A 13,372-nucleotide genomic window follows, 5' to 3' on the forward strand; every position below is an offset into this window, starting at 1 on the left:
TGCGTACTTAAGTAACCGGATTTGAGTTTGGTTTAGTTTTCAAACTCAACAGAAATTCACGGACGTGAACTTTCCGCCAGTATGCGTACGGGTACGCGTACTCTAGGTAACCGGATGAGTTTTTTTTTGGTTTTCAAACTCAGCAGAAATTCACGGACGTGAACTTCCGCCAGTATGCGTACGGGTACGCATACTTACCCAGTCTCCTACAACCTTTTTTGTAAAACACAAGTATGCATACTTTAGGCTCCCGGTTTTGGACTTATACACTAATGTGCGAACACACTGTATATGCTTATATCCAAAGATGGTTGCAAGATTCTAAACTCTTTATTTCAATCATTGAAACATTCTTCTATAATGACGATAGCCGTTTTCACACACTATTAGCATCAAAGCAATTTTCAAGATATTGAAATAATCATTATCAAAACATTCCAAGTCTTACACCAAATTATTGTATCACACAAACCATGTAAGATGTTACTCGAAAATTTTCTCATGATATAAGATGAACTTGGTCGAAGCGAAAGCTTACCAACATATTTCGAGAAATATGTAAGCGAGATATACTCAGCTCGAAATCTCAAATGTGTTAGAGAAAACTATATCGTAACACGACTTATGTCTCAATATAGGAGATAGAGTACAAATAGACTTTCCAAGTGATAGATGAGTTTATGTCTCCACATACCTTTTGTCGATGAAGTTCCACAAGCTCTCCTTAGTAGTTCTTCGTCTTCAAGTGATAAGCACCGTGAAGTCTAAGCTCAACTACACAAACTATGTCCTAGTCCGAGACATCTATAAATAGGCTAGAAATCAAGACTTCTAGTTTTCATCACTAACATTGACAAACATGATGGAGATAGCAACGCATGTGAGTTCGACCGAGCAGTGCTCTAACAGTTAGAAGCGGGAAGATTTCATGGTCATACACGAGGATTGGGATATTATAAGGAATCAAGTGCTTCCAACGATAACAATGAGATAAAATTTGTTAAAGCTACAAATTCTTCTCAACCAGGGGCTTCCACTGATGTCAAAAATGATACTATTTCTTGTAAAGAAGTAAATCCAGTCAAGCCTAAGAATCATGTTCAAGCAGACTCTTCAAATGCGAAGATCAAAGAAGGCACTTCTGCTAATGTAAAGAAAGCAACAATGTTGAACAAAGTTAAGAAAAAGAAGAAAAATCGTCGAGCTCCAATGCAAGAGGATATACAAAAAAGTAACATTAAAACTCAGTCTTCGTATGTTACTAAGCATTGTTATTATTGTGGTAATAAAGGACACTTGCAATGAGGGTGCAAAGTTCGTAATATGCAAGATGCACTTTGTTTGTATCAAACAAAATGGCTAAGTTTGCTCCTCGAAAGAACTCAGATCGTTATTGTCCTAAATTTAGGCAAAAGAATTATTATAATGATAATTCAAATTTTTCCTATTGCTCTAAAAGGTCATCTCATAAAAGACCCGAATATATAAAGAGAGATGACTTTGTAAATGCAAAGACAAGATTTGATGTTCTAAATTGGAGAAAGGTCGTTTAGAAAAATATCCAAGAGTGCAATGGTCTTAATAGTATGAAGGATAAAGTCGCTCCTATGTAACCCATCTATAAATGGGTCCTGAATTCCTCCATAGCCAAAGAGGGACGAAAAGTTAGTCACAGGAATGACACTCGATTGATAAATGTTGAGAGTCTTCTTGAAAGACTCAGGAAAGACATCTTGCTGTCTGAAGTCTCTTATACGAATGCACGTTGTGATACTGACACTCTTCATCACAAGTCAAAAAATAAATACAAGAGATGGAACAAGAGTAAGCAAACCAAGCAAGAGGTTAAGAGTTATTCTGTCTTAGTTCCTTGTGACGAAGAAAACAAGGCTCAAATAAACACAACCTAATTGTGTTGGAAAGTACATGCTCACCTTTGTGTTCAATCTTATGAAGGGTTAGGAAGCACATGAAACTGAGCATATGACCTCTCGGTTATTATATGATTAATTAACATCTTTTGGGAGATTTATTTTCTTCTATACTCACACCTTCTCTATCTATATTTGAGATTTTGATAGAAACGGCAATTTTGAGTTGATGATGTTGATATCTACAGGTCATATATGTAGAGCTCCTGTTTTTATGGTTAAATGAGCCAAAAATTACTGAATTCGGACATTGTATACAAAAATTATGTCTAAAACAGTTTTGTGTGTGGATTCAAATTGTGAACCGGTCCCGGTGATTGGTATGCCTCATCACAAGTAATCACCGCAACTGGTCCTAGTGATGGGTGTGATTGGTCCATACGAAGGAGTGTAAAACTGTTTTGCCTATAACTTGCTCGTCCAAAATCGGAATGACCTCATTCTTTTTGCGTTTGTTTCGTAATTTAATTTCCTACAAGATTGAGGTAATTGCAATACGTGATTTTCTGTTGAACATTTATGATGTCTTGCAAATTGGATTTATGAGATGTTTGATTTCGGTTTTTATTAACCTTAATATTCGATCTCATATGGTGAAACCCTTATGATTTGTGTGGATTTTTGATTTAGCGGGATTAAGTTCTAGACCATGTTGGCAGGCTTTATCAAAGGATCATAAGGTGTTCTGTTTGAAACTCTTATGTGAAAAGTCACAATATGTTGAATCAATTTGTGTTTTCATGAGTTGTGTTTAACATAACATATGTGTTTCGGGTTTTCAACTTTTGTTATTGGCACGCATTAGTTAACACCGATTCAACCTTTCTCTGGTAAAGGTTGCTTTTGTTGTTATTGTTTTTTTCTTGCGAGAGGGTGACAACACACTGGAGGAGAGTTCTTATTTGAACTTGCACTTAATGATATATATTTTTAGGGAGAAGAGGATGCATAAATTGAGGTAACGAATTTGTTAGTTAATCGTTTTTCTGTTTAAGAAAAACATGCTTATATTGCATATATTTTGCTTTTGCTTAACAAAATTTCATTACAATTGATATGTTCAATTATGTTGTGTATGGATGTGTGTGTGATTCAATTGTTTCCGGTTAAGAAAAACTATGTCAATTTATTTGGCTTATTGTTTGGTATCTTCTTTATTGCTGGGTATCAAGTGTTTTTGCGTAACGAAATTCGGTGCAATTGCGGTGCTATAATGTGTATATTTGTTTCAATTGCTTCCGGTTAAGAAATTAATTGTGTAAGTCAATTTGTTTTGGTTTGTATGTATTGTTTAAGGCATAACAAAATACGGGATCATTTGTTTAGTCCAATTGATTCCGGATAAGAGAAACTAAGTTAATTATGATCTTAGTTAGATTTATCAAATTGGATGATTCGGTTATTCAAGTCTAATCGAATGCCTTGACAAGAAAAACTAGTTAACTAACCTATTGTTTGTATTGTCTAAAAGCAAAGGTATAAGTTATTTTCTGAATAATTAGAGCCTGATGAGAGAAATAAAGTTAATTCTGATCTTTAGTTTGGTCCTATCGAAACAAGCGGTTGTGCATACACAATCAGTCTAACAGGGGAGTTGAGTTTCTTAGTCGATTTGTTAGACTATTAGGGAAAATTGCTTCGGGCAATTGTTTCCTTGATAACATATTGAAACTAACTTACTTTGTAGTTTCGGTTTTAATATTGGGTATCTAAAGTGGTATGTGAATCCTTCGTGCTTAACTCTTATAGGTTGTTTACAAGTCTTTTAGATTTGTAAGATCCTTTCGGTTTGTCCTTTATTTGCTCGAACCTTTGTCATTTTGTGATAAAAAGGGGGAGAAGTATATGGAGGAAACAAGTGATTTTTAATTACTAGGAAAGGAAAATTGTGCTTAAACGTTATATCTAACGAAAGAGTAAAGTATTGACTAAGGGGGAGAAACATATCACATTGCTGTGTAGTCATTCTTACTACAAAAGGGGAATAACAAAAATGTTCGGATTGAATATTTACCTATCTTACCTTTAGGGGGAGTAAAATCTTTTGTTATTCAAATGTCAATAGCGGCATTTATTGATTGAGTATATGCAGGTTATTGTGCTATTGAAACTTAGAATCAAGCGTCTGGAGAATTAGTTATTTTGTAAATCGTTTAACTCCATATGTAGTTAGAGTTTTCCCACTAAAATTGACAAAGGGGGAGATTGTTAGAGCATAGCTCGGTTGAACTCACTAAGCGTTGGTATGTCAAGTTTGGTTGTCATATTTTAGTGTCAAGGCTCATATAGAGTCGCTTGATTAAATACTAGAGTCAACTTCGTTTAAGTTAAACTAGAAAGTCTAGGAATGTTGAGACATACAAGTATTACTCCGAAGACCTGAAGAATGTGAAGAAGAAGTGAACTACAACGATAACGTCATCCTTCCTCTTGAGGTTAGTAATATTGACTTGAACCTTTTCATACCTAACGTATCTTTCAAGTCGTGCTATATTGAAAACATAAATGTGAAGTTGTATATACTGTACATATTGTATAATACTCTAGTGATGTGACATGGTCATAATAATATGATCATAGTATTATTAAGGAATTAGACAAGTATAACGCTTATCTTGTGAACTTCGTAGATATGACATCGACATAATCTTGTATATATTGTTATGATTATGTGAATGGGTTATGGTGAAGATTTCATCCTAGGAAACAATGTTTTACATTTGTTTAAAGAAAGTACATTCATGAACTCATTTCGTGAATCGAAAGGGAAATCAATAGGTTTATTGGTCCGGCTATTCATTGCAAATCTTTGGATGACCAATATGTGTGAGTTGGTAGAACCGATTTTAACTCAGGTTATGTATCTTTGTATAACTAATCACAATGCCTAGACTTATGATTTGGTATGAATGGTTTTGTTAGTTGGTTTAACCGATCCTAAGTAATCACCGTGCGATGGTATGATCGATCCTTGTAACTGGTGTGACCGATCCTAGTAATTGGTGTGACCGATTATAAGTGTTGTGTGACCGATCCTTGTAATTAGTGTAACCGGTCCTGGTAACTGGTATGACCAATCAAAAGTAATACCATGTGTAGATGGAACTGATCCTTGTAACTGGTGTAACCGATCCTACTCACTGGTGTGACCGATCACAAGTATTTCCATATTTAGGTATAACCGATCCTAGTGATTGGTGGAACCGATTGAACCCATGAATGTGATTTGATATTATCAATCACATAGTAGTCTTGGAATACATGCAAACCAATTCTAAACTTGTTTGGAAGTGTGGTATAACCGATTCCAAGAATGCAAATCCATGTAAATATGAAATAAGGATTTGCAGTGAAAAGCAGTAACTCTTATCATTTATTGTTCAAAGATATTCCTTAGTACGCAGGGTGATCCTGTGCCGAAAAAAAATAAGAATTTTTTAATTAAGATTTTTGGTTTTATATGCTTTAGTTACCAACAATTAGTGCATATGTTTAGAGAATAAAAATTAGTAATGTGCATTTACTAATTGAAGATTTTCTATTAAGAGATTTCAGAAAAATTAGACAAGCGTTTATTGGAATTAGGAAAACCGAATTTTGCCATTCATTGCATATCTTGAGAATATATTCGGTTTTGAAAATTCCTTGGTGTCCAAACATCCTTGGTTTATAAATACCCATGTTTGCATTTCAAGCAAACTATCCTAAGAGCCAAGCACACTTCATTTCTTGTTATTTTTGGTGGAGCCATCTATTCGGAGAGGAAAGTATCCTAATTAGGTGAAATCTCTTACGACCTCTCGTTTAAAGACTTATGTGGGATCAAGAAGCTCTACGAGTATTGTTGGTGGGAAACTAGATAATTGCAGTGTTATTAGTTTTCGATTGATTTGATTGACTAACGGTTGTTAAAACTTTGATTGCACCTAGTTTGTTTATGCTTGAGAATCTTTTCTTCTGATATAAGATTCAATCAAACTAGATCAGAGTATCGACGGGATTTTTAGAACTGTTGTTAGATCTAAAAACATCTTGTGGTAATCCATTGTTAAAAGACTCCGTTTTGTGCGTGATTGATCACAAGAGATTCAAGTGGTGTTGTGCAGGTTATTGAAAATAAAAGAATATTTGAAGACGAAGAAGAATCAGATTTATTCTTATTAGTTTTTGTATCTTGTAAATTGTGTGCACAAACCTTGATCGGCTAGGATCCAACTAGAATCAGATTTATTCGATTGATTAGATGCGTGAGATCAGCTTCTCTATATTTCTGTTTCAAATCTATATTGATTGAGTGCGAATATATACTTGACTATTTCGGTAGTTAAAGTTAGATTGATTTAACCAGATAAAGGAGTTTATTAGATTAAACGGAATATTGATTAGAGTGGTTACCAAACAAATTCTTTCTTTGTTGTGTGGAATACGATCCAAAGGACTTTCTATTCACGTGCGTGACTCTAGAAGTCGAAGGCGCAGGGATACTGAGGGAACTAAGTAGATAGGGGTAGTCTGCTTGGTCCCAACTATATGAAGTTGGTATTAGATTTGTATAGCGGCTTAATTATGAAAGTATTCAAAACTGGACTAGGTCCCGGGGGTTTTCTGCGTTTGCGGTTTCCTCGTTAACAAAATATTGTCGTGTCTTTTACTTTGATTTCCGCATTATAATTGTTTATTATACTAAAGTAAAATACACAAATAGGTTAACTTCGTAATACTTGATAGTGATCCTATAGAATTTGGTTATTACCGAACCTATTATCAAGTAACACACTTTGTTGTTGTATTGTCTCGATCTTGTATCCGTAGTCAATCACACAAGTTATATTGTTGTTGTATTGTCTCGATCTTGTATCCATAGACGATCACACGAAGTGTGACCGAATCGTAGTATTGTCTCGACTTTATCCATACAGGATCACATTCGGTAAATGACTTATATGTTTATACATAAAAGATTGTGGTGTATTTGGGTACCCTCGTCTTTTCACATGTGAACTTCTGTAGAAAAATTATCCGTTGAGATTTATTCTTCTTTTGGGAGGATGCTCAACCGAAAACTTGAGAGTAGTATATGCCTTCTGGTACCAGTAGGGTAATGGATACACTCATGTCTAACTTCACAGTTGATTTTTGTTTTCTTTATTGATGGGATAGTTCTCTGGGAATCCGCTAGGTAATTCTTCACGTGGAGGAGTCATGTTTTGACATGAGGAAATTGTATGTGATCGACATATCTTGTCCTTTGCTCATCGCGTCTGACTCTGACTTTGACTCATGGGATAGCCTGTCGAGCATATCTTTTTGAGAGAGGACGCTTTGAATGAGGGAACTGCAAGCAAGCCTCCGGATAAGTAGCGTGTGTCCTGGAGATACGATCTCGGCTTCTTCCCCTGTTTACTTTATTGAAAATAGCTAGTTATTGTTGTACGTCGAGGAATGGGTTATTTATCTAAACGATTGTTAGTACCTAAAAATTACTTCCATGTAAAATAAATGCACCGCTGTGGTACTTTCTTTTAGGTTCGAAAATCAAAATCGAACAGGACAAGCCTAAACCATGATAGCATCTGTTCCGTCCAGCTTCGGTCACGATGGAGAGGAAGATGGGTTGATCTTAAGGCAGGGAAGCATAAAAGTTTGAGAAACTGGCAATGGTATTGAATTGTGTGTATGCTTGGTATTGAAAACTATGAAGAATACAGAGATTTTAGGTATGAAAGCTTGATCTATCTTCTGATTAAGTTAAGCCACCTATTTATAATAGTTTAAGATACACAATGCCGGTATCGTCAGTAATGGAAGTCGTGAGTTATGGAGAGATGAAGATGATGGGTTAGTGTGAGATAATTTAGGGAAGTTTCTGGAAATCCCTTTTATGTTACGCCCAATACCTCTCCAACTGTTGTAACTGCCACACTACTTTAACTTTTCACATGGGATGTTGCCACACCGCATGTTGTCGTAGACTACCAGACCAATACCCCATGAAGAATCCCCCACTTGATGTATCTTGATATTTCTTAGGTGTTTTGGATGAATCGTAGATCTCATTTTAATTAGGCTAAATCGTAGCCATTGATATGCTATATGTTTGGAGTGCAATCGTGCCTTATCGTGGCATAGGCTATCATGGCCAAAATAGTGCACAGAGTCTTGCCATGGCTTTGGCCTCAACTATGATGGCCGAGAACGGCGCATGGCATGGTGCCATGGCCTTGACATAAGCTTCCAAGGCCGAAAATGACGCACGACTACGTGACATGGCCTTGGCCTAAGCTGCCAAGGCCGTGAATGTCGCACAACTACGTGCCATGGCCTTGGCCTAAGATGCCAAGGCCGTATGTTGCATGGCTATGTTCCATGGCCTTATCCTAAGCTGCCAAGGCCGTGAATGTCGCACGACTACGTGGCATGGCCTTGGCCTAAGCTTCCAAGGTCACGCGTGGCATGTTGCCACGATTTATGATGTGGAACTATGGCGGATATGCCACAAGCCATTTTTGCCAAATTATTTTATGGATCTAGTTAGTTGTTTTGAAGTGATTTCTTCTGAGCTATTAACCCATTTTCTTGGCCAAAGCGCTAAAAGCCACGATTGGTATTCAATGGCCTTAGTCATGTTTGGCTAAGGTACTTTATGAGATATGCGGTGTACGCCAGCGGCTTGGCCATGCCTATCCAGTATGCCGCGATGCTTATGATGTGATCATCACATAGCTGCAATATAAGGTTTGAGTTCAAAGCAACATGCCAGGTTTAGATTTGGAGACAGAATGTTATTTTAGTACAAACTTTGAATACAATAGTGCCACTATAGTATGCTCAAGGAACTCGGCCGCGGAAGTTTTGCGACTTGAGGCGATACTGATATGGCTATGTACTAAGCATAATATTCTTAATGACTCATTATTTCAAGAATGGCATCTAATCTTGTTCTGAATAAGTCTAATGCCATGTATATAAAAGACATGCATATTGGCGTACATGAAATAACAAGGTTTCTGTTGGGGAAAGCCGTGAAATTTAGCATACGTATACACTTTCAAAATAGCTTTAAGACCGTTGATCCCCGTTATCCAAATACAATTTATTGATTCTCTTGCGGAATACAAAATTATGCTTATGCAGATTCAATAATCGTGGTGTCGGGCCAGGGATTATTTATACAACTAAATCAAGGCTAATTTACTACAAATGTCCTTGTCAAAAACTCACCGTCAACATTAGTCCCCTGGTTAGCACGGAACCATGTCGTGTTGCGTGGTAAGCATCAGATGGTGACACAAAATATCACATAATCCAAAATTTCATGGGCGGAGGAAGGTGTTACTTATCTGCTTGGATTGTATATAACATGGTGCAGCAGGCGTGGCTGTGGAGGCTTATGGCGCGCTCATGATGGCGAGACTGGTATTCATACTGGTTAGGGAGCGATCTCGCGTGGGCCCATGCGGTTTGGACGGCCACCTGTTGCCTAATCGGCCTTTCCTAATCTAATTAGGAATCATTTCTTTGCATAACTACAGAAAAATAACCCTCTATATATAGGAGATATATGAGACATCCCTTTTTAGGTTTTTCTTTCCAGCTTTCTCTTTTTATGGATAAGTGTTTTAGTGCTCTTGTTGATCTTGATTTATCTGATCGATCGAGAAGGATCCGACGCCATTGTTCTTCTGTAAGATAACTCTATTCGAGTTTCAAGGAATTTTTCCGCTCCCTACTTTCTTACTTGACCTAGGTAAATTAGGGTTTGAACGTATTCGTATATACATACCATTGGAGCTTCAAAGATTGGTTGATATTGTATCTTCTTTTTCTTGCAGATGTCTTCGCAAAATCAATGTTGGTTCAACTCCTAATCATGCCTCTGGTTTCATTATTCCAGAGGATGTTCCCAACATATACAATAAGTTATTTGATGGCGTGATTGGAGAAGTCATGGATTCTGATCATGGCGGTTGTTTTATCCCGAGTTTTGACGGCGTTACTCAATCTCATGGCCTCCTCCCTCGTGCCATTGTCAGATGTGGCTTGGAAAGAGGAGAATTTAAGCCTTCTTTCGTTGAATTCAAGGCTACTCTAGATCCTTTGTGTAGCTGGGCGGAGTGGTCCAAGGTAATGCTGAATAATCCTTGTGTTCGATCAATCTTGGAAAGCGCAAAGATTTTGCATGTTGTACGAGTCTTCGAGACACTGAAGATCAACAAGGATATGAGAGGTTTACTGACTTTTATCTCTCGCTGGTGCGATTCTGGACACTCCGCAATATATGCTTGAGGTGAATTGACGATTACTTTGGAAGACGTGTCTATCCTACCATGACTCCCTGTTGTCGGCGTTATCCCGGCTGAATGGTCCGTCCAAGAGTAGCAAGATGGTGAAGTACTTCAGAACAAGATAAAGGAACTACAAGAGTTTGACCGAAACACCAATGTGAACTATATCACCTGGGTCTAATATTGGTGGAGTGGAGGTACGAGCAAAAATGGCCTGGTTGCTGAGCACCGTATATGCGTAGATGCATTTCTCCTTCTTGGCTCTCTAGGGGAATATTTGAATACTTTCCAGTGGAAAGGATAAAATACTGGCTTGTTCCCATTACCGTAGGCCTCGCCAATGGCAGAGTTCTTCCTCTTGGCAGTTTATTCTTGTGCACCCTGTATTCCCACCTAGACACCTTTGCTCGTGACATGAAGATTTCTAATGGTTATACCAGGGTCGAATCTTTCGTTCATATCGCATTCTTACAGGCCTGGCTTTGGGAGCATTTTCCTGAGTATGGCCCGAAAGAAGGATCTTCAGTTCGAAGTAGCCACGGTGAACATGCCCGAATATTGTATTGGAACGAGAAAACACCCACCCCCGTAACTCTCACCGACTGGTTAGATAATGAAAAATAGGTGAACTTCATACCTTGGAGTTCGAAACTCCCCAACATCATTTCGTCCAGATCTTTTGCTGAGAAACTCGGAGTTGTTTTGCGTTTGGGTGGTCATGGAAACATTACGTTAGATGGTGAGGCGATTTTTATGAACAGTTGCGTCCCAAGATTCCTGCTGGATATCAATCGTGGTACTTATGACGCCCAATATTATTATGTTAATAGAGCATCTCGACAGATGTGGTTCGATCAGTGTGTTCCCTATTGTCTTCTGAAGGCGCCCTCTGTAAGATTTCAGATGGACCACATGGATATTCAGGCCATCTATGGAAAGTGTGTCAACTTTCCTTAGACTGGGATAAAAACATACAACACATATGAGTACACACAATACTGGAGTAAGCAATTACATTCGCTCATAAGCTGCATGTGTCAAGCTCCAATACTAGCGGGCGACATGCCTTCTAGGGAGGAACTGAGTATGCGTCCGAATCTGAAGATGATTTCGGAGGCTGATCGTGAGCCGATTTTCAACATGATGCAGGTAATGATTGTTGCCTTCACTTATCGTTCTTGAAATATTCCTATTTTCTGATATGTTTGCGTTTAACAGTTGTGGTTGGCAAAATATCCTTGTCCTCCTCTCTCCAAGTCACTATTGGACTCTATAAGTAGTCCCCGGTCCAGGAAAAAAAGGCCACGGATGAAACTTCTTAGAAGTGCTGATCGTCCTCAAAAGAAGGTTGGTATTGTGAATTTGGTGTCTATTCCCGTAATTTTCTCCATCTTAATAAAACGTCATTATCTTTATCTTGGAAAGTCTGGACCTCATGTTGTTTCGATTTCTCATTCTTCCGAATTTGGTAGACCAGCCGTCCTTGGAATACCTGCTTCTCAAGTTGTAGTGAAATTATGTTCATTTTGTTGCACACTTGATGTCGATTTGTACGTAAACTGATATACCATGATCTCTGAAACTTTCGCAGATAAGTGCGTATCGCTGGATCTTGTTATCTCACAGGAAAATAAAGGCGAGGTAACCGAGGAAGGAATCTCTCGTGTTGAATCCAAAGAGATTGATAACACACGGATGGATGAGTCTCATGAAAAGATAATACATGTTACGGAAGATATTCTACTCGAAAGTAGCTCCATGGGCCATCTATCCTCTGACTCGGAAGAAATTGATGCCGCAGCAGGAGGCTCCCTTCTTCATAGTGATTCAGTGGACAATATAGCCAATGTTGCAGTAGCATCCACTAAGTACCTAGGTGTCGGAGTAGTCCATAACTTCAATTTTGACCGAATTTGCCCTAATTATGAATGCATTGGCGGTTTCACAGGTCCTTCTCTATATGCTGACTTTTATTCCAAAATATGGAAGAAATTTGGTCACTTATTCGTGGGTGATTATGGCAGGTATCGTTCCTTAGAAGAGAAGGTATCCATGCTACTGCCGACGGTCCAAGAAATGATGTTCACTCCTTGCCAAGATATCTCTGATGTAGTGCTCCAGGATTGGGATGCAGCTTTGGATGAGGCTAAGGCGGCTAGGCTGGATGTCGGATGGTTGCGTGACTTTCTTGCAGGCGCACAAAAGAAACTTAGTCTGGCAGGTACCTTTTCTGGTCGGGAGGCGGTCGAGAAAGAAAAAGCTGATAGTGAGAGGTTGACTCAGGAATTAAAGCTTGCCACTGAAAACCTCGAAAAGTTGGAGAGAGCATACGCCGATGGTGCTGAGCCGACCTTCAAAAATTTCTTCTATGAATAGTTTTCTTTATCGTGGGTCTTTCTGAGATACCACTTTTGGTTTTATTTGTCTAGGTTTTGAACGAATATATATTTGGAAAGGATTTTTATGATGAAATGAAATAAGATTCTTTTGATTAAGTAAAGTTTAAATTCTAATCATGAGTGCAAAATATTGTATATATTTTGGAGGAAATACAAATATTACTGAAAATAGGGAAATCGAGACAAGAGTGGTAAAAATGCTTTAAGCTGTGATAGCCTTAAGCCATTTCCCATGTATGACTACCCCAGCGGTCGCGTCAGTGTGGACGAGCTTGTAATATCTACCTAATATGGCTTCAGTAACCAGATAAGTTTTTGGGAGAAAGTGGTTATTTTCTCAACTGTGTCACCAACTTGAAAATGATTGGGTTTTGGTATCTCAGATGGACGCGTCTTTAGGATGATTGGGCTTCCAATTCCTTTAGCTTCTGAGGAAACGACTACTAGGCATCTAACAAACTTTTGAAAAGGATCAGCCTCTCATTCGCATCTTCGAGTCAACATGGGATTGATAGCCGGGTCAAGTCCCCAAGTATTGACAAGTTGTGAGATAGTTGTTTCCGACGAGATATGTGGAATATGACTTACTTGTGACGGAGATCCAAGGGTGCATAGCTTCATATTTTCCTCAAGAATTGTTACTGAATTGGGTTCAGCTTTCTATGGAGGGGACTAGCCAACAGGGTCCTTTGATCGGCCAACATTTCTAGACGAATCTTTCAGTGGTGGCTTCTATGGCAGGGGTGTGTTAAATTTG

The 13,372-nt window shown here is 38.2% G+C and overlaps 1 protein-coding gene across 1 annotated transcript; it reads left to right on the forward strand.

Moving 5' to 3' along the window:
- The first annotated feature begins 11,685 nt into the window (after window positions 1–11,685).
- LOC113317440 lies at window positions 11,686–12,826 on the forward strand. Its single transcript, XM_026565559.1, has 2 exons — window positions 11,686–12,164; window positions 12,241–12,826. Exons 1-2 carry the CDS (start codon window positions 12,145–12,147, stop codon window positions 12,590–12,592), a joined length of 372 nt encoding a protein of 123 aa, XP_026421344.1. The 5' UTR covers window positions 11,686–12,144; the 3' UTR covers window positions 12,593–12,826.
- The last annotated feature ends 546 nt before the right edge of the window (window positions 12,827–13,372 follow it).

The sequence above is a fragment of the Papaver somniferum genome, chromosome 10 (assembly GCF_003573695.1).
Source record: "Papaver somniferum cultivar HN1 chromosome 10, ASM357369v1, whole genome shotgun sequence".
Classification (NCBI taxonomy): domain Eukaryota; kingdom Viridiplantae; phylum Streptophyta; class Magnoliopsida; order Ranunculales; family Papaveraceae; genus Papaver; species Papaver somniferum.